At 31.8% G+C, this 27,783-nt stretch overlaps 1 protein-coding gene across 4 annotated transcripts; it reads right to left on the bottom strand.

Annotated features, from left to right (window-relative positions):
• geko lies at nt 1-23,517 on the bottom strand. 4 transcript variants are annotated; one of them, XM_036358531.2, is made up of 4 exons: nt 23,373-23,517; nt 22,196-22,998; nt 5,666-5,840; nt 1-965 (listed from the first exon to the last, which is right to left on the bottom strand). In XM_036358531.2, the coding sequence occupies exons 2-4, from the start codon at nt 22,383-22,385 to the stop codon at nt 779-781; spliced, it is 552 nt and encodes a 183-aa protein (XP_036214424.1). In that variant the 5' UTR covers nt 22,386-22,998; nt 23,373-23,517; the 3' UTR covers nt 1-778. The 4 variants fall into 4 exon arrangements, with proteins under 4 accessions (XP_036214424.1, XP_036214423.1, XP_069967174.1 ...); XM_036358530.2 differs by having other exon boundaries at nt 23,362-23,511; XM_070111073.1 differs by having other exon boundaries at nt 22,196-22,900; nt 23,362-23,511.
• Between the last annotated feature and the right edge of the window lie 4,266 nt (nt 23,518-27,783).

Raw genomic sequence — 27,783 nt, 5'->3', positions numbered from 1 at the left:
TTTCAAGATATTCACAATTTATTTATTTTATTTATTTCTTTCTATTTGTCATTAATTTGTTCTTCTTGTTACTCGAAATAATCGCTTTACATATAAACGTAATTTATCGTATTTTAATAGGAGAACAAATTATTTATATTATAAAATATTTTAAATGAAATTAGTAAATAATACAAAAATGCTTATATATTAAAATTACTTAACTAAAAAATGCAACTTTTAACTAATAAAAAGCACACAATTTTTGATTACTTTAAGATTTCAAATAATTCACTTAAAAATCAAAATTTTTAACCTAAATAACTAGCGAAAAATATTTACAAAAGTTTACTATATTAAAAGCTCATCTAAAACTAAAATTATTAACTGACTTTTAGGAGTAGACTGTTCGAAATTCTTTTTGAGAAATATAATATAAAAATTTTAAATTTAGAATAAGTATTCTTTCTTAAATACATACAAGTAGTAAGGCGTTTAGAAGAGAGTACAACAAAATAGCTACTCGTGAAACTACATAAGTATATTTAATCGAAGACTACTTATAGATATCGAAAGCAAAAAAAAAATATATTACTCAATGTTTTACCGAACTGTTCTTTTAAGCTTACATGTAACTGTAGTGAAATTTATTGACCATCATTAGTTGTTTCCCTCCATTTGAAAAAAACACTTATTGATTAATTAAGTAAGCCTTTGTAAGTTTCGACTTTCCAGTGTTCCCAGTGTTCGTCGAATTCTTAATTATATATTTCCTTACACGAGTTGCTTAAGCTTTATTTTACAGCTTGACTTTATGCGATAATTTCATTAACTTCTTAGAACTTATAGGGCAATTGGGCCACAAATTTGCACAGCCCATGGGACCGCTGTTATCATCACCTGTATACCGAAGTAATTCGCCCATATGAGCGGCGAAATGCCATTTACTAGGCGCAGTATTCATTGCCAGCGACATGGTGGAGGATCTGAAAGAAAAGAGAAGATGGAATATAAATATTCAGTTTCAATATATACAACAAATCCGAAATGATTTTCTTATTTGTAACTGATTCTAAGAAATTTTACATTTATTCAACCAGTACCAGACGACTACACAAACTTTACTGAATGTCATATCAACATACAAATAAGGGCGAGCGTTCTTCAATTGAATTCGCAGAATACAAGGGCTGGTCAAACCGCTATTTCAAAACATAGATTTATCATAAGATACCGAAAATCGAAGTAAAATTGTGAATTGTAAGACCTTTCATGCGGTTACCGAATTTCAAAATCTTCTGAAATCCACAAAAAGCCAATTAATTGTCTCTTTTCTCGAAAACTAACCTAATAATACCAGCAATCATAATGACGGAACCATATGCAAATCGAGCGAACAATTCAGCGCAGATCATGCAAACATTAAATTCAGCTTTTCTAAATATTAAACTCTTTAACGATGGCCGCAAAATATAAAAGCAACGGTTCAAAAGACGTTTTTTCGGGGGTATATCTAAAATCTTCTTATAAAAAAATAAACAGTCCCAATCCAGAAGCTTATAAGAGTTTTAAACTATTAACATTTTAAGTAAAGTATAGCCAGTAAAACTAGTCCTTTGTCATTGAATGAAGTTTTTACAAATATAATAAAGTTTACAAATATATGCAAATTTTGGATCCAAATTCCATATAGATATAGTTTTATTATACCCATTTACAATACTTTTCCATTCGTAAAAAAGTTTTTATTGTTCATGAACAAAAAAAAATCGCTCGTAAAATTGTTAACATTATCGCTTGGGAAAAAGCAAGTCAAGACACACGCTTTTGACGCTTAAACTTCACCTTTAACCCTTGTCGGCGACGTGACTTCCTATTCCAAGCACTTATTTAGGTACAAATATAGAGCGACCAGACAGTCCACAAGCTGCGGTGGTAAGCAATTACGATTACAATTACAAACAAACACCAAAGGCATGAAATGAAATGGCGACCGCCACTTAGACAGGTGGCTGTCAGCGAACCACTACTAAATACATACATAAACTAGTACAAGCTATTATTTTTTCCGCCTTTGTTAGCAAACGCGGCGGCATTTGAAGGAGGCAGTCGGAGACTGTTTTAACTGTTTTTATTTTTAATGCGCCACTTTAAGTTGCTACAATTTATATAAATATTTCTATTTATATACCTGTATATACAAATATAGAAATATATAGCAAGTCTGTATATTATTTGTTTTTTTTTTTTGTTTTTGCTATTCCTGAGCTAATTGCGCACAAGTCAAGTGCGAGGTTACGGCTACCAGTTAGCCAACCGGTTAGTTGCTACGCGTGTACGGTGTGCAAATAATAACATGGAACTATACTATTTATTATTTAAAAACCATATATTTATGTACGTCATTTAGCGTTGAAAAAGAGCTTCATAGGTATATATAAATTTCCTGTGTTAACAGTTGTTTTACTTAAGTTAGAAATTTAAAAATAATGCTATTACTTGAATATGAGGGAGGTGTTTAAATTTTGGAAAGAAATTTTACATTATGTTTACTGATTCATAGCTTAGCCTTAGCTGTACTCAAAAACTCGTATGTACATATATCACAAGCAACTTTTGGACGTGGTGGAAGTATATTGAGAGGTTAGGCTAGTCTATAGCTATTTTAAAGGAATAATTTGTATTGTTTATGTTAACTGTATGGAAAAATTAATCAAATTTCCCTCTTTCATCGGTTATAAACACTAGTGAATTTAATTTTTTTTTTTTAAATTAATTCAAATCTACATATGTACATATATTTGAAAATATTCTCCGAATATATGAAGTTGATCCGGCAAATAGTGTGGGAGATATAAGCGTATTTGTGGGAATTTTTTAGCTTAGTGTAATCGGCTCCAAAATTTTTAAACGCATTTTTCTCGACACACTGTTTTAAGAATTGGCGAAAAAGTCAAAAATATTTTAAAATGAATCAACGATTATTAAAATACATTAAATTCTTTAGATTTACATTTTTGTTATTTTTTTATGAACAAAATGCCTTTTCAAAAACTTTTAGACGATATAGTAAGAGGATATAACACGTTAAGGCTTCAGTAAACATCTATTTGAATGCAAAAGATTTTATACTGATATTTTAATACAAAATGAATTTTTTCTTTATTCATTATATTGAAAAATGTTTTAGGATCCTAAATCTACTATAAGATAAAAAATTGATTTTTTAATAATCCTACACTGACCTAACACTAATAGTATTACACAGAGATAACGGTATGAATACTTCTCTATAGTTTTAAAAAATTCGTTTACTTTTTTCTATCATTTAAAACCTGCAATCGTATCTATTAAAGCCGAAGAACTCATATAAGAATTTTAGATTCGATACGCCCCTAGATGTGTCCCACGAAAGTCAATGTTCACGTTAACGCAGACATTTTTATTGAAGATCCAAATATGTATGACGTATAATGAGGTGTACTGATATCATATTTAGATATCTGGTGAAAAAAACAAACAGTTTTGAAGAAAATTTTAACACAAGAAAATTTCTATGTAGTATTTTTTTCCTTAGATGACGCGCCTTCGCAAAAAATTATAATTTTTACAACCACCCTAATGCATATGTATTTAAGTGTAATACACACTACAAGATTGTAGTCCATTGTTTGCTCATAAAATATTCACATATAGGCATTTACTCTTGCAACTTGTATATATTTACTGTAACCATTAGAACAATTTGCACAGATCTCAAATTAAATTAGCAAATCGCACTCATTACCACTTCCTTTTACGGTATTTTTATAGCATTGGAGCTTACACCCCAGTGTAAAGTAATTTACTTGTACAATTATGCTTTAAGTAAATAGTTTTCTATAGGTAAATACGGTGTATAATTAAAATAGATAACGACAGTTAGCTGAAGTATGCTGACTTTGCCACTCACGCTAGCCACATAATATAATATGTATGTATACATAATAGAGACAATAAGAAAAAATTAGCAAACCGTTAGGCGGAGGACCTTCCCGTTAAAATAAAGAGCTCATACTTAGAAAGTTTCTTAGCCTTCTTAGTTATCAACAAATTTTTTAGAGTATCAAGCATTGTTTCATTTGATTCGTTTTTTTTTTGACCGACTCTAATATATGTACATATATCCAACTCATGCAACAGGCGTTAACAAAGTCATATAATTTATATATACAAAATGTAAACTCAAATGCTTGGAGTTGAGCAAAAGATAGTGAATTACAAACAATGCTTACTTTAAATATATGAATATATATATATACTTATACTTATATATATATATATATCTATATAGAAATGCTATTCATTTAGGTGAAGGTAATTACGTCCATTAGTCGTGTGGAAGGTGAGCATGCTTAGAATTTTTACGACTGCTACTTAGAAATCGTTTTGATAACGCTATTAAGCATTACTTAATGTTAAAAATTATGTCCGAAAAACAGAATAAAATAATTTATTTTTTATTAAACAGTAATATGAATTATAATTGAATGCATGTTAAGTATGTACGAATGTTTTCAGAAAATAGCCGGAATTTTTAAATTTTGCGGGTTTGGAGAGTCCAACTGCTCAAGGTCAACATTGTCACACTACTGCTATCTTACTTACAGCCACTTCTGCTTTAAAAATACTAGAGTGGTCTGGCAGCTATACCTAATGGAAGCTCCCGACAGAAAACTTTCCGTCCACGTATTCCCTGTGAAAAAATTTAAATACACGTGTATGTAGTTGTTTCACTATAATGACAAGCGGGTGTTGTACTCAAAAAATTTACGAACCGGCTTAAAGAAAACACATGATTTTTAATTTACTGCGCAATTAATAAACTAAGCGACAATTAAATCATCTGAAGCAACCATTAAAAATAGGCTTTTTGGTTTTCTTTTGTATATTTATTAGACATGCGTAGTTATGTTTACATGTTTCTTATTTTTAATGTATTTATACACGTGTTTGCCAGTTTTAGCAAAGCAAGCTATTATTCTTTTCGCCAACTTAAGATTCTGAACCAGACAATTTTAAGAAAAAAACAAAACTTGCTTATTTAGTTTTAAATTGAAAGTTTGTTTGATTTTCGCGCAAAAAACAGTAGACACAGCTATACACATGTTGCGTCATGTCGGGGAGAGCAAATAAAAAACCACCAATTCACTTCCTTATTTAGAAAAAACTGGCTGCCAACAAGCAAAAATATGGGTAATTTGATAGATTTGCCAATTTTTTTGGCAGCGCGCTAGAATTTTTGGCCAAATTAGCGCAAGAACATTAAGAATTCTAATTTTATTTAGTAGCTGTAGTTAAAATATGTAGATTGGTAGGTGGCGCACACGTTAAACGAGATTTTCTTTTATGCAAAATAATTAACTGAGCCTACGAGGGGTGTTATAGGCTTTTTGCTAATTTATTGAAGTTCTAACTTGTATTAATTAATAAAATTTGCAATTGCTTCCTCATTCCTAAATTTAGTTCTTGCTAATTTTACGCATGTTCTAAGACTGGACAGGCAAGTATTACACCATAAAGAATCTAACTAAGAATTTTCGCGAACAAAAAATTGTAATTTTCTCGTTTCAGATTGTTAAAAAACTTATTTTGTGATTAAGTCTGTAAAATATAATATGGTTCTCTAATTAACTCGCGTACTCACCTTATTAAATATAAAAGATCCTTCTCCTTTTCGGTAAGCATATATTCTGGCTTTGCCGACATTTCGCAGAGCATTTTTGGCAGGCAAGACTCCTTGATGGCATCTGTTAATTGTGATTTGAGTGTGGTTTGTTTGCGTTGCAGCGCGACAGCTGAGAAATCATTGATTTCTGTGTCTGAAAGTTGAAAACAAAAAATTCGTTACATATATGCAGAACTCATAAAAATAAAAGGAAATTTTGGCGACATATAATTTATTAAAACATAAAATTCAACTAATTAAACTTCACACAAATTTTATATACATATAATTATGAGTATTTTCTGGACTCTGACAGCTTTGGCTAGTGCAAAATGTACATATAATGTTAGGGAGCTCGCTGCTGGTGTCCTTAGGTTGGCTATTGCTGTTGATAATATCGGTACATGCGCTCCTCATGGACATAGTTGACCCAAACATTTCTATAACAACTGCAATTTTTCGTCAATGTCTCCATGTCGAAAAAGTTATCTTTGCTTTAATACGCTTAAGTTTTAATCAATTAATGTATCAGTAAAACTTTTCAAAAATGGCTAAGCAAAAACCCTTTGTTAGTTAACAGCAACTGTGATACAAGAATTGGTGCTCATGCCTGCTGATTACAACTTAAATGGGATCTTGTTGCCCTCATCACCTACACTGAATATCATGGTAGTACCATGGACACACACCCTAAGTCAATCCAAGTTTCAAACATGGTTACCATTTCTATGCAATAGATTCAGATAATATAATAGATACTACAATATAAGCAAGGTTGATAGTTTTTAAATTCAAAAATTATATTTTCATTTTTTAATCCAAGATGTTGGGTTCAGAAATTGTAAATGTTAATTCTGGAGCAAATTCTTATTTCAATTCCTATTTATATGCTATTTAGTCTCCTATTAATTTATGTGGAACATAACGAACAGAGATCTCTCTTTTATCCAAAACTCTACTTAAAATTCTCCAAATAGTTCTAGTAGTAAAATGGACGGACTTTTTTCACCAATTCAGCACAATTATTGGCTTTCGGGCGATTTCGCCTTTGATCGTCATTTAAATTCTTTCGACAATTTTTATATTTAAGAAGCAAGATATCTGAGAACAAAACTTACATTTTTGAATTTTTGCGAGCTAGTTATTAACTGTCTTGTAACAGAGAAGGCGTGAGAAAACAACAAGGAGTCGCATGCGTCTATTAATATATTAAGAAAATTAACCTTTTATCGAAAGAAATCTGAATTCAGAATTATATAACGCTCGTATAAATATATTTATACGTAAAACGTAGTAACGTAATTTTGCTATTTGAAACAAAAAAATATCCGATTAGCGATTTCGAGATCATTTAAAAACACAAAATAATACTTTACCACCATTTCATGCAAATTTATTTGACACCTTTTTAACTATATTTATTTCGTTCCGTTTATCATTGATTTATTTTTGTCTTTTACGAGTTAAAATTTAAATTTCTTAAACGCATAACTCTAAAATCCATCCTTTCACTGTTCTATATATATATAAATATAAACGGTAGTATATTTCTATCAAAAATACTTTCTGGTTAAAACCTGTAAAATTCATTTCTTTTTTTTTTGTTTTATGACAAACCCAACAGATCAAAGTCCAGCAAACCGACCAAAAAGATACATATGTCTGTATTTCCCTATATAAAAAAATGTTAAGATCTTCCGTCTAGCAACGGAATCTGTCTGAATTCCTAATTTCAAACTTAACATACCCTGTTCAGGGTATAAAAAAACCAAAGCATAAACTTGTTCCTAATGAAATTTTTTGTCTATTTATACAATTGTGTCTATTTTATACAATCACTCAATTGCATATGTATAAGATATTTGACTAACATACAAGTAGTAGGTATAAATATTTAGGTAGTTATGCAACATAAAGTTAACAAATGAACAAATATTGTTCATCTAGGAGGCGTTTTGTTAATTTTTTGCCAGTCATCTTGTCGACCAAATTTTGAGTTTTACCTTTAAGCGAATGATATTTAGATATTAGTCTATTTTTATGACTAATTCTTGAAATTTTTATATTTTTTTAGTATTATTTATTTGATTTAATTTATGTCGTGTGTTTAAAGCAGACCGTTTTTATTTTGATGATTAACCATATAAAACCCTTTAAAAAATCTTAAATGAAATGATAGTTTAATAAAATTTCGTACTTACGAGCAATCTATACACTTTTTTATTGGAAAATTTACATTAATGATGAAACTGTTCTTTATATTTACTAGTTATATGGCGCCCACAAATGATCACTTGTGGCACTCCGCAAGGAGGCATCCTATCCCCTTTGGTTTGGGTCACCTTGATCAATTAATTATTACTTCGCCTCGACAGAGAGAACTTCGCGGTCTTCTGCTACGCGGACGACCTAGACGTGCTCTGTTCAGGGTTGAATCTTAATCGCCTATGACGGCGAGGGGTCATGGGCTAAGTTTTAATCCGGAGTAAACAGAAAACTGTCTTTCCACAAGAAAAACGAAAAATTCGCAAATCCATCTCCCCTAAATAACTCGAAGTTATCCTGGATAAAAAACTAAGCCGAAGAGAACAAAATGAACTTTTCGAATCTGGAACACCTGCAGAAGAACCTATGCCCCAAAGTGGAGTTTACGGTCCCGCATGGTCTATTGGCTCTATATAAGTGTCATCTACCCATTACTAAAGTATGGTGCAGAGGTATGATGGATGGCATTAACGAAAAAGGGCCGTATTAAACCCCTGGAACAGGTGCAACGGGACAGCCTGCTGGGGATTACGGGCGCAATGAACTACTTCAACAAAGGCCTTGAAGGTTATCCTCAACATCCGACACTGGAGCCGGTCTAGGCGCCACTACGGTCCAGATATCATATATCAAAAAAGCTCCAAAATGTTTGCTTATTTAATTTCATTAGCATATAAAGTTATTTTAAGAACACGTTCTTATAAAAAAATGTGTTAAATGTTTGCAAGTATCGCAATCATAAAACAAAACTTTTATTTTATTTTTATTCGAGCAATTTTTATTTAGAATTTTAAGTATGGCTTATATTTATTCTAATTTATAATTTTTGAATTGGTCAAAGTCAGCTATTATTTGCATAAATAAAACAAGTATGAAATTTGTGACAAAAAAAATTTGTCAAAATATTTTGAAACAAACTCTAAAAAAAATAGATACAAATAGTAGCTAATTAGATGCGTTTCTGTCTACTAAGCATCGTTTACCGTTACCCAGCTGTGGAGAAAATTTGCATTTGTAAAACGGGTTCCCAATTATTAGTAAATTTTTTGTTTAGAAGCAAAATTTTTGCGCAAAATTTTCCGTTACTTTTTTGGCAATAATGAGATAGAAATAATAATTTTTAATTACTTCAATTGTCTAAACTTATACAACATATCATCAAATATACATATGCAAGCCAAATTACATTTTTAAAATGGGTCTTATCTCATTCCATTACCTGTCGAAATATATTTAATCGATTATCATCGAAAGTGAAAAAATACTAAGCACCCATACAACAAAAGTCTCAGCACACACACAAGTGAACAATGTAACATCTTTTTAGCTTATGCTAATTAAGTTGCCAATTTGAGAGAACATTTGGTCAAACGAGTTCTTTTTTATTTTGTCCGAAAAATAATTTATAAAATCATGCAGGTATGCGAAATCGAATGAAAATGCAAAGCAGTGAGTCAGTGCTTGAGATTTTGACGCGAATTTATTAAATTATATGCGAATTTTATTTGGTATTCTAAGAATACATTTGTTTATGTATTCCCGGAAATTATTTTGTATCACTTTGATACCCAAAATAATATTAGGTAAATAACGTGACGTATATCTGAGTAACAAAATTTTGAACTACAATGGACTCGTTGCATTGTTTTAGGTTGGGTTGAAGTCCAATTTGAAAAATTTTTAGCATGAACGGTACTTTCAAACATAAATATAATTAATTCCAAACAATTATTTCGCATATGATTCATGTGGCAAATATAATGTTATATGTATGTTTTTCCTCACATATTAGTAGAAGTCAAATTCATGTAGTCACATGACAAGTAGTATACATACAAGTAAGATCGAAACCTATAGCCAAAGTAAATTCTTCAAACCATTAAACAAACTAGCCAAAAGAAATTTTAAACAGAACTTTCACAAAGTTTCAATAATATAAACTAAAATAAAACAAAAAAAATTTAAACTAAATTTCAATGCTGAGTCTGTTCCTTCGCAATTATTGAACAACCTTATCTCTTAGGCATATTCGACCAATTGGCTTGTCCGTTATCGGCGATTCCGACAAATGAGCTTCTTAGTGAGAAAAAGACGTGTGCAAAATTTCAGATCAATATATTGTATTAAAAACTGAGAGACTAGTTCGCGTATATACAGACGGATACACAGACGAACATGTTTAAGTTGACTCAGCTAATCACGCAGATTTTTTATATATACTTTTTAGAAATATTCAGATTTGCATACATTTGATAACAAACCAAATATAGTTCATAGAAGCACCCATGCTTGAAGTTCAAAAGCGCTAATAGCTCATAACAGTCGCTCAAGATAATTCGTACATATTTAGCACACCACTCGTGACCATAAGACCAAGCATCATAATGATATGTGAACTAAATAAACGCTTAGCACTTGGAGCGTGACAAAAATGCTAAACGCCAATCTAAAACAAAAATATATATGTAAATCATGTCTGCGGCAATAACTCTATGTAACTTCGAGTGTATGTAAAATAAAATAAAAACCAAAATTAAAATAAAGAAAATACAAAAACAAAAACACACTTTAAAAATGTGTTTGATTTCAATGAGCTTGGCACGGCTGCAGTGCCTCTACAGCAAACAATAGTCGCTCACCACCAGTCAAGGCCAAGAGTTCAAAGCCCAAACAAATTGCACAGACACACACTCACACACAATTGTACATTCGTTCATAGCCATAAAAAATATAAAATAATACCAAGCAGTTAGCATTTTTGTTTCTATGTAGACAAGTATGTCTTTATATATGCATTGGTGTGTGAGTGCATAAACAAAAATGCTAAAAATCGCTAAACCAAGAATGGTTATATGTAAATCAGCTAACGAGTCTCCAACTTTGACTTTGAATTTTTTTCACTACGCAAACAAGCATTTGCAGTAAATTTGTTTGAATGCAGCTTTGTTTATGCGTTTACTTGAAGCTGTGTAAATAGGCAAATATTGAAATGCATATTGATACTGAAATACCTGTAAAACCATATGTGGGTAATTCCAAATGAACAGACATAAAAACGTACATAGTATATATATACGGCTGATACGTACATATGTTTAGAATTATAAACAATTTATATGTATATATTTGCACAATTCATTATACATTATATTTAATAAATAAATTATTCGTTGCAGAAGTAAGATTTAAAAAGATTAATTTAATAAAATTGTGTAATTAAAAAAATTAAATTTACAATTGTGTTTTATTAACTAAATAAAATTTTTTAATTAATTTAATTTTGTTTTTAATATTTATTCAGAATAATTTTTTTAATTATCAAAATTATTTAATTAAATCACAGTATAACTTTATTTTGAAAATTTCCTTTTAATTAAATGTATTTATTAAAAATCTATTTTCTTGTTAAAACTACCGAATGGCAAGTTAATAAATAACTTTTAAAACAATTGGTTAAACAATAAAATCAATTACTAAAAATTATTAATTGTATTCAAAATATGTAAATAATTAATTATAATTAGTATTTTTATTCAAAAATTTAAGTGACTTAATTAAAATTGTGTAATTAAAACACTTAAGCTAATTGTAATTTTTTAATTACTGAAATTTTGCTAATTAATATATCTGAGCAGAGTTATTTCCTTAATTAAAAACAAGTTATAATTAATTATAATCAGTAATTGTAAATAAAAAATTTAAAAGTATATCATTACTTATAAAATTAATTAATTGAAATTAGTATTTCTATTCAAATATGTTTAACAATTTAGTAAAACTTTGTAATAAAAATTAATATAAAAATTAATTGCATATAATTTAACTTAATTATTTAAAATAATATTTATAATTATAATGAGCAATTTTTAAATTAAGAAATCATTAAAGTCTATTTTTTTTTTAATTTGGTTTTATAAATTGCATAATTTAATTAGAGAACATAAAATTATAATTAATTCAAACAATTACTACTATTAATTTTTAAAATTCTCAAAGTTTTTAATTTAGTTAAATTAAGTGATCTAACGAATAATTAAATAGCTTAAAAATTAGTAACTACATAGTAATATTATAATTATCTAGTTCATATAAATTTTTTACATTATATTAAAAAATTACTAAATGACATATTTAAATTAATACTTATTTTAAATATTAGTAGTTATTTGCCTAACTGATTTTTATTTTAAGTAAATTTTTTTAATTAAAATCTACTTTTATTGATACTATTGGTGTTAGCATTTGTGCATTTCTCTTTCAAATTAACACTTTCAGTTCCTAATATTTTTTAAAGTAATAATCGCAATCATGCATGAACAACAAACACTGGAAACTATTCAAATTCAATGTAACAAAATGTTTGCATTTTGTAAAGCACAACGAAATATTATACTAATCAAACATTTACGTTTATCCAAATATTTGAACAGCAAAAATGTGAAAAACCGATGACTAATAAGTGCTTTGACTAATTGGAGAAGTATTCAAGCACTTGAGATGAGTTCATATCTATATAAATTTTATTGATCATGAAACAAAGCTGATAATATAAATATTTACATGGTATCGAATTCCATAAAGCTCATAAGTTGATTCCAATCCACTACAGTAAGAAAAAATAGTTCAGCCTGGCTAAGAATACGTTGGAATAAATAATTTCGGAAGAATTCTTGGTGCAAATGAGACGTCCTACTATAAAAATATGCAAAGCAAAGCTGGGTAACATTGTGTGAGGAAGTATCTGGTATGGAATTATAGCTGGTAGCCAACGCCTCCTGCGTTTAACATTATTTTTAGTGGCGTTGTTTGAGCTTACCTCTCGACCTTTCTTCCGACGCAGACTTGAGCTTGGGAATAACTGCGACTTGAATTAAATACTCTCTGTAATCTCTGTGTATTCTTAGTCTATAGGATTATGCCATTCTACATGTTTTATACCAGTTTTTGTTTGATTCGCTACTCTAAACGCTTAGCGAAACAAACATAATTATTATTATGTAGTTCCATAAGTAAAATTTTACAATTTTATAAACCCACAATTTTAATTCTCAATATTTTTTTGTCTTTTTTGCATGTAATTTTATCTTCTTAATGGTCAGCAAACCGCATAACTTAAAAATCAGCAAAAATTTAGAGAAACTGAATGAACGGCACATGTCAAGTCAGCGAAACAAAGTTGCATGCATAACAGAATCGTGGGTAATTAATGTGTATTTATGTAAATATCTAAACATCGGTATGGAAATATATATAGATATATAATTTTATAATGATTTTCTTTATTTTTTATACAAGTCGGTTTCTATATTCTGTTAAGACATCGCCACTGTTGTAGTTGATTTACCACTTTGGTTAAATTATTTATTTTCAGTTTTTATTTTAATTTTTGTAATTTTCTTACTCAATAGTTGATAGCAATCACATTTCTCACCACTGACCTTTATTGAAGTTCGACTTGAATGAGAATTCAATGAAACTGAATGTTTACTTATTATTTTTCTTGTTCTTTGTAAATGTTTATTGTAGTATAACAGTATTGTTAGCAATATTGTTAACTTAACAGTTGTTAGACAAACAAAAAAGATGACAAGTGGACAGTTATAATTTTTAATTCTGTGGAAATTGTATGTCTGTAATAACATGAGTATGTATATATAATATATATATATGTTTACATACGTATATATTTTTATTGACTCTTTGTATTTTTATATTAAATGTTATTGTTGTATTTCAACAAGTTTGCATATAAATATTTTTGACTTTGCTGTATTTTTTTTTTGTTTTTTGTAAAAACAAGGTCAGACTATTATTTTTAGTTTTTTGAGGCGCTTAACTCTGTATTGTATCTTTAAGGTTATGTTCAACGTTATAAAATAGAAATGTAGTAAAATAAAAGCATTATGCTTATAATACAAAGAACATATTACATTATATTTGAAGCTAAGGTTAGAGCTCTAATATATTATATCGCAATGATATTAATTTAAAATGTCCCTTTCAAATCCTATCATTTTTCAAAGAAAATTTTGGGAACGATTTCCAACCAGCTTCACATCCAGTAACAGGCAGTAGTTTCGGCAACCGGCAAGTTGAGGAAATCCAAGAGATCGAAGCTGCATCATTTCCAGAGTAAATCACTATTTCTATATCTCCCTCTTTTCTTCACTCAGTAGTCTCTAGCAGCATAGTCTCATACTACCATATGTTAAGGTTCAAGACCAGTTCTCTTAATAATAAGAGCTTAAACAATACGTATTTGACTTAACAAAACGGCAGAGACTCATAAACAACACAGGTACGAACGTATTCATAAAGCTAGACCATTTCGTGTGAGTACCTAACCGTTAAGAGCCAAAGGTTAACATTAGGAGGAATTCAACTTAACTAGTTTATATTTGACAAAACAAAACAAGAGCTTTGGAACTATTAAACTCACCATCGCTATTATTTTGAAAACTTGATTGATTTAAATTGAAGGTGTTATATGTTGTAGTATAGTTAGAACGATCCGATTTAGGTTAAATATACACTAGTTAGTTCGATAACTTCCGTGTTGGCCTATTATAGTCAATTTTCACAAGTTTCTTTTGTCGATTTTTGGTCGATGTTTGGTCAAATTGTTGACATTGAAAGTTTGAATTAAGAATTTGGGCGTATGGGAGCAACTCATAGTAGATGATTCCCTGCCAATCCTACCAAACTTCAGTATAACAATTGGCCTTCCAGAGCGTGGTTCAGTAGCAGTAGTTTTCGCCTTTAGCGTAGGAAAACTGTAAAATATGGCGTACTCGTATTTTCTCTTTGCTTCGGTGCATGCTTGACGCTTTCTCAAATATTGCTGAGTAAAGCAATCACAAAACTGTCTGAGACAATTTTTTAATGGGAAATCTTAGCTTACTAACACTTTATAGCGTGACCTGATCGAGTTAATACAATGAGAGATACAGATTACCAAAGTCATGTATTGAAAAAATAATGAATTTCTGTTGATTAGGCCTTGTTATAAATGTATATATGTATGTTAAACAAGCAGTTAAGTCAATGATAATGGCAAGAAAAAATCGCATAGCTTATATTTGGAGAACAACCTTTTGAAAAAAATAACAAAAACATATATGGTTAAATAGACAATGCAATTAAATACAAGAGGCGCCTATGTGATTTTAACCTCAAAATCCAACTGTATTTTGGTGATTCTCCAAAAATTTCGCTTTTTCATGAATTTAATTTATACACTTCAACAAATAATAAACAAATTTTTGCTACATCAAATTACAGACCTTAACCCATTAACGCCACGCCGCCAGCGAATACAGCATGGAAATATCGGATTTGTGCCGTCAAATTAATTTATACAGTTGTTGGCTGTATAGTTTGGTTGCTGCTGTTGTTGCTGGCATTAGGTTTAAATTAGTTTCGTTAGCATAACCGTCAATTTCGATTTGTTGCGCCGTCATGCGCACAACTACAGCTATGTTTCATGATTATATCAGTTTAAAGCAGCGCTGACGCAAAGGCTGTTGTATTGAGGTATTGATTACCGCATTTTATAATGCTTTACACATTCGCCGTTGCGCAGACGACTTGTTTTTGGCGGCGCAGTTGACGTGCACATGCGCAAGCCGTTTTTTTTTTCTCATTATTAAATATGTGTATATGTTTGGAGATTTTTGTTTGTCGCAGCCCATTTTCGCATAAGCCACATAACTAACTGATGCCTCGCATATTCCATTTATTTTGTGTTTTCATTTTTTTTGTTTGTTTATTTTTTTTCAATTTTGCTTTAGCTTCTTTTACTACACTTTTAAGCCTTTCGAAAATACGTATTTGATTACACATTCGTAACCAAATTTGATTACATAATTTACCGGTTACTCCTTTGCTTGGAAATTTGTTGTGCTATTTGTGCGGAGATGCAGTTATATACCAATAATTAAGTAATGTGTGGAGCGCATGTAGGTTAAAGCAATTTTCAGAAAACATAAAAATTAAAAAGTGTAAAAAATTGTAATTCAAATTTTAAAATATTAAAGCTCTAGTTTATAAATCTATCGGAAAGGTAACCCGTCCAAACCCCTAATGGGTTAAATACAGCTAATTTGCTATAACCGCACTTGTTTGACAGTGTATCACGCAGCATGTGCTTAGTTTTTAATTTTCTGCAAATTTGTTAAGTTATTAAGAAATTTAAATGCGCTTAATCACATACATTTGCCGCTATAAACTTTTTAAAGCCAGTTTTCAATCACATAATTGAATCATTAATGGAAAAGTATTTTTGAAAACTATCAAAATTTAAGCTTGCGTCATAGTTGCAACAAACTGCAAAGCCAATAACAGTATCAGTATATATTAATTTATTTAAAATATGAGTTTTAACTGAAAGTTTGTGAATATTAAGCAACAGTAATTGAAACTGAACTTTAGCCCATAAGATTACCTAAGAACAAGCAAAAACGTTAGTTCTGGCAAAAAATATGAATCCAAGGGTTCCACGTGGTCACCATCCATCTGCTGTAACGGTTGGGGGAGAGTGTTTTGTAAAATTCACTTCTGCGAAAAAGGTGTTAAAACTGTTGCAAAAATGTACCAGCAGCATGTTTTAGAAGGCGTGGTAAAGTATTCTCCTCGATGGAGAGCATTATATCTACCAGTAAGATTCGGCTCCAGCACACAAAGCAAAAGGCAGCCAGTTGTGGCTTAAAAGCAATATTCCTGGTTTCATAGCTGCAGAATATTGGCCGCCTGAATCCATTTACTGCAGTTTGTGATCAGTGTTGAAAAACACGGTCTGCAGAGAAATTTGCAGAATCCCAAATAATATGTGTTTCAGACATCGTCGTCAATACCAATAGAAACTGTGTGTGCTGCTATTTACGATCTCCGGCCGAATCGTTTGAGGGCTTGTGTGAAAGCAAATGGTGAATATTTCGAATAAAAATTTTACATTACTCATATAAGATATGCATTGTTAAATAAAATGAACTTTATTAAAAAAAAAAATTTATAGTTTTATTTTTATTTTTTTTTCGCTTCCAAACTTTATAATTCTTCGGGCAGTAGTTTTAGTCGAATGAGGCAGCTATCAGCACCACGCAGGCCTACTTTGCAACTCTTCACAAAGCGTATTTTGCACATGGGTTAAAGCAGTAGGAGCATCGCTGTGTCAAGTGTATCAAAGTAACAGGAAATCGCCATTTTTCCAAATTTCCATTTTTGTGTAGACTAAGTATTTATCGGGCCACGCTCGTTTACATATTTTTTACATCTATCATACATACTTATTATACATTTATTTTATCTGCGAACTACTTTTCGACCCATTCAATTTGGTATGCAAAATTATCGCAATAAACAAACACAATGCGCTCATAATAGTTTTCCAGAGGCTGTAGCCAATAGCGAAAGGCCCAGAGTCGAAATATTTTTACGCTTCATTGCCTCATTTTCCGACAAAAACTTCATTTCCAAAACGCTCGTTTGCTTGGCAGCTTTGTTTTTCCTTGTTTATTAGTTCAAAAATTTGGTGACCCCTAAACTTTCACTAAATTAACAAGCGCATAAAATAAGTGGTGAAGAAAATAAGAGGAAGACAAAAATGTGAAAATATTACGTGAGTTCCCAGTGGCGTACAACAATAATTCCAGCGCATCCGCAGCACCACAACGAAGTACAAGTGCAGCAGTAACCAACCAGCTCATGTACTACTTCACCTCGTTGGTGTCACGGAATGTTCGTAAAATGCTCAGCCTACAATGATTACAGTTAAACCAAAAACACTATCATCGAACAATGGTTTTTGTAGCAGAGGCGCACAGCGCAAACGAATGAGCGAAGGAGGGCGCTTGAGTTTCATTCAATTCACTGGCGAAAATTTCACAAGCGCCAGCTGTTCAGAGTGCCTGCTTTTACTCTTCTTCTCAGTGGCAGTTTTCTGTTTGCCTCGCTTTGGCTTTTTAAAATGAATCAAGACAATTTGGAATTTTTAAGATGTCGTGTGATCGGAGCTGTGTTATTCATCTCATCATAAAATAAACATTAACTGTTGTTTCTATTCATAAACAGTGAATGGTTTCTCACGATCTTTTAACAACTCTTTATAATCGATATGTATGAAAAAATGCACCCAGAAAGAAATGCATTATATCCTAAGAGACAATTTTGAGACAGAAGGAAGGAAGGAGAAGGTCCCCAGAATAATAGCTGATAACTCTAACTCTAATGAGAAGAAATTGATGCACTGATCATCCACTCACAGCTCTCCAGAAAGTTATTCTCTATAACTCTAGATTTTATATACTTATATTTCGCTGTGCCTTTTATTGTGGATTATCAATTTACTAACTATCTGATGAACTAACTGAAATAAAGCCACGGAAGACCGTCACTATTTGTCAGTTTTGACTTTGGATCCATGTTTTCTTCCAACAATCTTATTTTACCAATCACATAACTGTGGCTTCTTGAGATCATACTGGCTTCAACTCCGGTCATTTAAAGAATTAGTCGAATATCAAGAATGAACACAAAGACTTTGCATACAGACTTAACCCAAATTTATTCAAGCTAGTGAAGATAGAAATCGGCTTTTGAATCTCTTGCAAAATTTCTCGCTTCATCGACTATCACTTTTATGCTCCTCCACAAATTTCTTTATGGGTAGCAGCAACCTAAAACCCAGATAGCGTTTTAACTGTCATTTCATTTTATTACTTTTTTGAACTTGATTGAATATTGCGTGTTTTACTGTTGAACACATCAGGTTGAATTACCGCTTTTACGCAAAGTTGTTTTACCAGTTTCATAGGTATACAATTGACATTTGATGCCTAGCATTATCACATCGCTCAACCGTTAAATTTCGATTTCATTTCGATTTGTTTCATAGTCTGCCGATATTATGTGTCGTATGAAAGCTTTCTTTATTTTTGCAATCAGTAACAATTGTTATTTCATTGATTTTACACTTCAGCGGTTTGTAGTCAGGCTCTACTTGAACAACTTGAACTGAAGCGCGCTAGCGGTACTTTGTATTATTTAAAGACCCTGCAAGACGGATTTATAGACCTTTTTTTGCATGAATAGAATAGCTGTTAGGAAATATTACTTAAAACTAAATGAAGTTCTTTCTCAAGCTGTTCTGAAATAACCAAAATTAAGAAGGAGATAAACAAGAAAGTTTTTGTAAAGAGCATGAACACTACCGATAATAATATCCGGTCTCTTTTCAAATCATAGTGCCACTAGTTTTTATAATAATAAAATAATAAATCTAAGTTTTTGTCTTCTTTGAAAGTCGATTTTGTATGCGATTAATAGAAAAATAGCTGAAGTTTATAGATTTAGATAGAATTTATTTATGTAAATTTTATTTATGAATTTGTCACTTATTTGTCAAACAAACAGGGATCATATGTGATCTTTATTTATGATATATTTATACCCTGAACAGGGTATATTAAGTTGTATAAGGCAATAATGCAATCTCCGAAAAAAATTGTTCTGATCTGATCACTATAGCGTATAGCTGTTATACAAACTGAATGATTGGAATCAGTGCTTGCATAGAAAACTTTTTCATTTGACGAGATATTATTGAGATCGCATCACTAGAACATATAGCTCACATATAAACTGAATGTTCGGAATCAGGTTCTTGTAACGAATATTTTGTATTCGTTAAAGGTATTATAGTTTCGGTGCAGCCGAAGTTAACACTTTTCTCTTTCAGAAAAATTAGAACACACATTATTTGGAGTATACTTTTATGGCATCATTTTTTATGGCAAATCAGATTAATATTTTATTACTTTTGTTTACGACTTTTGTCCAAAAATAAACTCACGTATACTTGGCGCACTTTAAGGTCAGATTATCGCCAAATTTCAATGGAAAGCTAACTTTAAAAAAAATATGAAACGTGATGAGCTGCCAAAAACGGAAAGACAAATAAAGTACAACAACTAAATCTCTTTTCGGCTTTTAGCGTAAAATTTGTGAATTGTGGGCGACCAAGCAGACAAATTGTGGTAATTATTATGCGTGCAAAATTAGTTTACTACACATTTTGGCCGAGAAATATTTTTTTGTTGTTTTATTTTATTTTTTGTGTTTTAGCAGAAAATATATTTATTTTGAGATGTTTTATCTTTTTTGCTTCCTTTTTTATTTCCTTTTTTATTGTACCTACTTGTATAAGGTCTTATTTTTCAGCAATTTTTTTCTTGACGCTGTGTGGGTGTTTAGGTTTGCTTTTTGCGCTTATTATTTGTTTTTTGTATTTTAATTGTCGCGGCAGTGGCCTGTGATGAAGGTCAAGTCTCATGAGACGTGACATTGAAACGAGGAATATGGCACATCAGTAATAGTTTCTAGATTTGAATCTGTACCTAAAAGTGCAGTTGTTATTTTTGTTATTTACTTTTTGGCATATTTATTTTTGTTTTAAAGCATTTATTTTTTATTGTTTTATAGGCTCGTTACGCAAAATGAGATGAGTTAGGTTAATTTTTTTATCACTGAACACTTTGTGATGGCTTATATGAACACACAAATGTAACTACTGTCATATTTGGAGGCATAATACCGTTAACTGTAACATTTTGTGATTGTCAAAGTAATTAAATGGCTTAAACAAAAATATATTTAATATGAAAATAGTTTTGGAAAAAAATCTAAAAAAATATAAAACCTGCAAGTAAAGCCGTAAACTCCTCATTCGCTGATTTTTGATAAAATAAACAAAAAATTAACATTTACACATATTTTTCATAATCAGAAAAATTTTAAAATATATTTAATAAATACCCATTATATTATAATAAATATCAAATTTAACAAAAAAAAAACTTTTTTTTAGAATAACAAATGGCGTCGCTAAAGTTTGCCAGCTGCCTTCGAGTATATACGCACTTCTCCTATTTTGCTAAGCAAATTCTACTACCGAATAATACCATATACACACATATGACTCAGTCTAAAATTTTGTTAAATATTAGCAATGCGCATAAATTTACATAAACATAGCGCGCATAGTAGAGTGAACTACTATAAATACGGTACTGTTTGAATGAATGACTTGGAAATACCAAGACGGGCAAAAAATACATGAAGTAGGGATAGGAAATAAAAATGTTGTTGTCATATGTAAGTGGAAATATACAAATTATATCAGGGAACCCGCTGTGTGAATTATAATTGAATTTGTGGCACGAGTTGTTGTTTCCAAATTATGCAATAATTTTAAAACTAAAATCCAGTGAGCAATTTCGGAGACAAGCAGTCGGCACAGCTGAAACAAAAAATCTGAAGGAACCTTTATTTATGGAAAAAAATACAGTAAAATATTGGTTGGAATTGGGTATTGCAGATAGATCTCCGTCAGGCTCAGTTTCGTTTATATTGTTTCTTTGAAAAACAAAAAGACCAACTTAGAGAACTATTAACTGTTAAGTTGACCAAATATTTAAAAAAAAAACATACCGAAGCAGCACCTTTACAGGTGTATAAAATAAAAGGATGTTATCTTGTTATTTCCATCGGTTAGATTGTATGGCAGCCATTTGCTCTAGAGGCCCGATCTGAATAATAAAATCTGAGATTATAGCGCTGCCTTGAAGAATAGTATATTCGATCAATTTGTATGGCAGCTAGATCCTATAATGGTTCGCTATCAGCGATTTCGACAAACGAGCAGCTCCTTGGGGAGAAAACGGACGTGTGCAAATTTTCAGATAGATATTTCAAGAACTTATGGACTAGTTCACGTGTAGACAGACAGACGGACATGGCTAAATCGGCTAAGCTTGTCACCCTGACCACTTCTACATATAATTTATATGGTTTCCGCCGTTTCCTTCTGGGAATTGCAAACTTTGTGACAAACTTAATATGCCCTGTTCAGAGTATAAAAAAACACAAACACAAAACTAGGGATGTCGACATGACACAATTTGCTATCTAAAAATCATTTAATTTAAGTAAAATCTTTAGCTCACTTGCCACACAATACGGAATTTCTAATAATTTATACAAGTTTTTACTTTTATAACTTCAAACTATTGTTCCAAAAATATTTAAAGTTTTCTTCCGAAGAAAGATACGCGTTTTTCAACCCCCTTGGACAGTTGCGCAGCCGTACTAAATAAACAACACTACCAAATACATAAATACATAAATAATGCATATTAGATTACTTTAACTGTAACACACCCGACGACAAAACAAAGTCGACTCACTCACCTTCACCAATTTCAATATCCGCGTCGCTCTGCTGGAATTTGCCCGGTCCGGTGGTGGCGGCCGCCGCTGCCGCCGCCTGATTTGTATCCGATTGTACGCCTCGTACACTGCCATAACCGTAAAAATCGCCGAACAACATCAAGGCTATCGCGGTGAAGATCATGATACGAAAACGCCAAGCGACATCCATATTTGTGCGCGGTGTTGTTTTTGTTGTTGCTGGGTTTTTGTGTTGATTTACTAGGTTGAATGTATGCAACGAATTTATTGCACTTACTGCAACAACATACAACAACGCTTTAACTGTCTTGAAATGGATTTTTTCACACCAAACACTTTTATGAATTGTTTGCAAATTAAATGTAAAAAGAAATTAAAAACTCTTTTGCCTAATTTTCTTTTTACTGTTAATTTTTACTATTGCAATTTTAGGTTAATTGCGGTTTTCCTGCTTCTTCTTCTCTTTTTTTAACAACTTTGCAGAGCGACTGTATGCACTGGGTTTTTAGTGTGCAACACGATCACTCACGTGGTGGGCTAATGAAATCGATGAACCGCTAATTTACATTTATATATATTCATGTATTGTACAGACGTTGTGGACTTGTAGGCAACGTAAAAACCTTTCCTTATGGTGTTGTTCTTTTTTGTATGCTTTAAAAATTTAGAAATTTGCACGTTGGGCACCAAAAACGAAAGTTTTATCTATGATAATTTTAATTTTAATGTTGAAGTTTTATTGTTTAGTGGTTTTTATTATGCTTAAATTTGTATTTAATAGAAGATAGTCGAAGAAATCAGCACTTTGAAATAAAAAAAAGTTATTTTTTGTAAAATTTGATTTTATTTTATAAAAAATAGTTAAATTTTTTTTTTAAATTTTTTAATTAAAAATGCTATTATATTTTTATTTTTTTAATTATTTTCAGTATTTTCCTATACAAATTTCTTTCTGCTCGGAAAACTTTATTTGCAAGTTAATTTTTCACTTTTCTTGATTTATAATTTGATATATTATATAATATATTATATTATATAAATATTTTTGCTTTTTAATTTAAAATTTTTTTTTCAATATTTTCGTATAAAAATATTTTTTTTACAAAATTTTTTTTTCAAGCTTATTTTTCGTTTCTTTTTCCTATTATTTTAACATATCATTTTACCACTATTTTACTTTAATTATATTTCTTTAGTTCTTTTTTAATTCAATTCATTTCAATATGTTCGTCGACAAATCTCTTCAAGCACAGCCTGAACGTCCAACAAGCGCGCTGTTAATTTTCAAACTAAACTTAAAATCAGTCAAAACGCTGCATTAAAAGTTGCTGGCGCTGCCATTGCTTGGCGCTACGTGTTTTTTGGTGGTCCGAGCGTACATATTTTGCGTTAAACAATAATGCAAACAAAAACTTCACGAGATACAGCACAGAGTACATATACATATATGTAAAAAATAATAACTTTTAAAACGACTCAGCGCGCTCAGTGCTCTGGCCAACGTACAGGTGATCAAGCGCGCTTACCAAACAGCTGATTCCATAGCGCTCAGCTGGCTTTAAAATTTGTGCACTTCGCGCTCCCACAAGCATATCAACCACGCGCTCACGCGCACTCTATCGCTCTCTTGCCAGTACTTGTTGAGACTCACTCAATTTACATTCGTGCGTGCCTTCTTGTTCGGCCATTTATGGCCAGTTTATTATATCATCGCCACTTCAACGCCGGCTTCTTGTTACAAGCGACACGGCTAGTAGATTTTCGTACGCCACCGTAGAAAATATTTTGTGGTGCCGGTGTTGTTGGTTACCGGCGTAGGCGCACCATATAAATATTACGCTACCATAAAAAATGGAAAATGATCACCGGCCATATGACAAGACTCACAAAGCGAACTCGCCTTACCTGTCTGCTAGCGGCAAAGCTCGTACTTACATAAATACTTTAACACCTTCTAATGTGAGTGTAAATATGCGCGCTTCTAGCAATTCTTGCACTGCAGTTGGAGAGTTTATACGCTAAGTACGCGACGCGCACAAATAATCACATACACAAAATGAGAAAAAAATATACAGTAACTTCAGTTATATAAGGTGGTCTATATACATAGCTTGGCACTGGAAGCTCCAGAAATCGAAAATTTCACCATTCTGAAGACTTGGCAGTCGGAAAACCTGAACACGTATTTTTTTTTTTTTTTTGTTAATAAACCACTTTACGAACTACCCTGTCCTCACCTAGATATCTTTAAACAATTTTCAGTGTGCGAATGCAGCCCTGCATTTATGCGTATAATCAACGGACGCTAGTTACATTTCCTCACGCAATTGCTCTATTTACATCTCTTTTTATTTGCGAATGCATTGTTGTTTGGCTTTTCAAAAAACTTCCCATGCTCGATGGTTAGGCAAACACTTTCGGTTAATTTATGCATTTAGCGCGGGATGTTTTAATTTATCTCATTGTTTAAGACGCTTTCCAAGAGAGTGTTTCATTGTTATATTCAAAATAAATAAAAGTAGATCTATAATTGTGCAAAGCCTGAGAATATTTTTCATTGAAAAATATTTACGAATTTGGTAAATACTTATGAAAAGTAAGTAACAATAAATAAAACATAGCAAAAGAGAAACGCATTTAATAAACAGAACAGAATATCCAAAGCTTCAAAGTCCACTAATAACAAATACGTGGTACCGCATTTTGGGCAAGGACTGTAGATAAAATTTGAAATAGTCAAGAAATAGTAGACTCGTCTCACGGAATATAAATAATTATAATAATAAATAAATATAATTTTAACCGTCGAATCGGCATATGAATGTTATATTTGCAGTTCATACCAAAGGTAGAAAATATATCTTCGAACAACCTTCGTACTTCTATCTGCAAAAAATCGATTTATTCCATGTCTATTCATCATCATACCACAAGATAGTATAGCGAAGAAGAGAGCATAGTTGAGTTATTTGTTCGTCCTTTGCTCTCTGACGTAAATTGGGCGATTAACTCAAAGTCGTAGCAATATCTTTCATACATCAACGCAACGATAATTGTTTCTTCTATTTTAACACACTTAATTTTCATAAATTGAAGCATTGAAGACCACCCAATATGCTCGAATTTCCCAATACCCCCCGAGTATTGACATGCTTAGCTTCTTGACTGCAGTCGGAGTAGCCAGACTGTAGAAATTCCCACTTCGTAAAAGGGCTCTAGTTAAGCAAAATATAGCTCCTACTACGTACTACGTGCGAGTTGCTCCTGAATAGATATGAACTAGCTGCTTTTTTAAATGACGACGAGAGCTCTACTAGTCTAAAACTAAACTAAGACTAAGACTAAAACTTCTGCTAAAATTCTACTAAGACCAAAGTTGAATCCAATGCAAAGATATATCACTTCATTGCCATAAATAAATAAAAAAAAAATAAAATTTCTCTCAGTGTTTGTAAGGAAATGAAAATGGGCACACTCTAACGACCGACCGTCAAAATAAGCAAAGCCCTTCACTCGCATCTTCACTTGCCATTTAAATTATATTTATAGAACGCAGAAATTGAAGTGAATGCTACAATCATTTCCAACCAAAATAATTTCAGCAAGAAAATAAGAGAGGTTCTCACAAATCCAGCAAATAAAATAAATGCAAAAAAGAATTTTTTTGAAAGGTGTTTCAGTTGCAGTTGTCTGGGCCATTTAATGTCCACACTGCTAGCATACACGCATGCAGTTCTGGTTGGAGTAGTTGACCTTGTTGCACATAGTACTCGTGCAAAAGGCACGCCACACTCGTACGTGGTGTTATTTGCTGTTATAAGATGCATAATAATTCCGTTGAAATGCAGCGCACCGGTAAATTTGAGCCGGTCATTTTACTGAACTCAATCACCTACTGCTTGAAACACATACTTGTAATTTTTGGGTGGATTTTCTAAGAATATACATTTTTAAGAAAAGTAAAGATTTAGTGTATGCCTAACATTAAAAATGACTTTCCAAACAGGAGGTGTTCCAGTATTACTTGTGATATTCTCAAGTATTGCATTCTTTTTTAGCCTTACTTGTAGCATTGAGAGAGCCTTCTGGTTATGGATTTATAATGTCGCAGTTTCGCCGATTTCAGCGGTTCTGTACTTTCTTATCTCTGATTAATCTAACAAAGGTTTTACCAGATCTCATTTATTCTTGTCCAAATTTATTTTTTCTTGAATACTCCTCAGACATCATCGTCGGTTTTTTAATATGTCATAAGTTTGTTGCGTCTGTAGTCGTCAAAATAATCAAGGAATGACCTCTTGATACGCTTAGGAGCCGACTATTGCAGTGAAGCGATAACCTTCCAGCAGAAACTTCTTGGAAAATAGTGCATTGTGTTGCTTAACCGGAAGCATGCAGGCCTCTTTATGGAGGTGTTTAACTGGAGACATCAAAAGGCATCCTGTAATCATTTCACTACATCCAAGCGACCATACTGGTGCTGTGTAGTTGATGACCGTGATTGAACAGTCACTTTGAATGGCAGCTATAATGATACTTGAAGAGAAGAAAACGTGGGCAATAGTTCAGCTCGATATCATGAGACCTGAGGAACTAGAGAACTGAGACAGACAGGCGAACCGACGAACCTGGCTAATTCGACTCAACTCGTTACGCTGATTATTTCTATATATACGCTGTATGGGGTATCCGACGTTTTCTGGGAGTAAAAACTTCGTGGCAAACCTAATATACCCTGTGCAGAGTTCAAAACGCAGGTATTTCCTCTTCATTCATAAGCGTCTATATGCAACTCACTTTTTTGTTGCTCCATTATGTAAAACTATTTTGAAACTTTCTGTTAATGCCTACGAGGAAATCTACAAATTTTCTGATTTATTTCCACAAATCGACATCAACACTAATACTGTGATCTTTTTTTACATAATGGCATACCACATTTTCCTCAGTTTCTTATCTTATATTTGCAAATTAACTCATTTGTCTATACAACAATTTCTCAGCGCCTCTCTTTCTCGCACACGCAAACGCTCCCGCCACTGGAACCTGTATGCTAATGACGCGCCATAAACTCTTTTGTGCGAGCTGTCAGTCAAATAACGGTATATTTAAATACCCGTTAAACCACTGCAATTGCGAATTCTGGTTGCTTTTGCTGTCGTTGTTGTTATTATAGTTGTTTTACCGCACAGGCATTTAGCCTAACCTAACCAGTCAGACGTTGCAATTTGTACAAACATCGCTGTTGCACTCTTAATTGATTTGTTGTGGCTGTTGTTGTTGTTGCTTTTGTCACAGTCATTGGTAACGTCGCCTTCAGTTTCTTTACTTTGCTGTTTGGTGTTCGCAAACTTGGTCAGCCGCAGAAGCCGGTTTGCTTGAGCAAAGACAATCATTTTTTTGGCGGCATTGCAATTACACTGGCCCGCGTTATGAGCACATAGTATTACAGTTACGAGTGTGTGCCTTTTTGTTGTTGGCAACTTTTTTCCACCGCAATACTTTAATTTTTTTTATGTTTGTTAAAAAAACCTCCAACGATGTGTGAGCAGGAAATTCGCCGCTGCAGCTGTTGGTTTATGGCAACA

This window comes from Bactrocera oleae, chromosome 6 (genome assembly GCF_042242935.1).
Source record: "Bactrocera oleae isolate idBacOlea1 chromosome 6, idBacOlea1, whole genome shotgun sequence".
NCBI classification, from domain to species: Eukaryota; Metazoa; Arthropoda; class Insecta; order Diptera; family Tephritidae; genus Bactrocera; species Bactrocera oleae.
This window is presented reverse-complemented; position numbering and strand designations above follow the sequence as displayed.

What these genes read in the sequence shown, in the direction of transcription:
- geko (XM_036358531.2), bottom strand. Translation starts at nt 22,385, where the DNA reads ATGGATGTCGCTTGGCGTTTTCGTATCATGATCTTCACCGCGATAGCC. An exon ending in GGATATTGAAATTGGTGAAG is followed by an intron (nt 5,841 to 22,195) that starts GTGAGTGAGTCG and finishes TTCAACTTTCAG; the next exon opens with ACACAGAAATCAATGATTTC. An exon ending in GATCTTTTATATTTAATAAG is followed by an intron (nt 966 to 5,665) that starts GTGAGTACGCGA and finishes CTTTTCTTTCAG; the next exon opens with ATCCTCCACCATGTCGCTGG.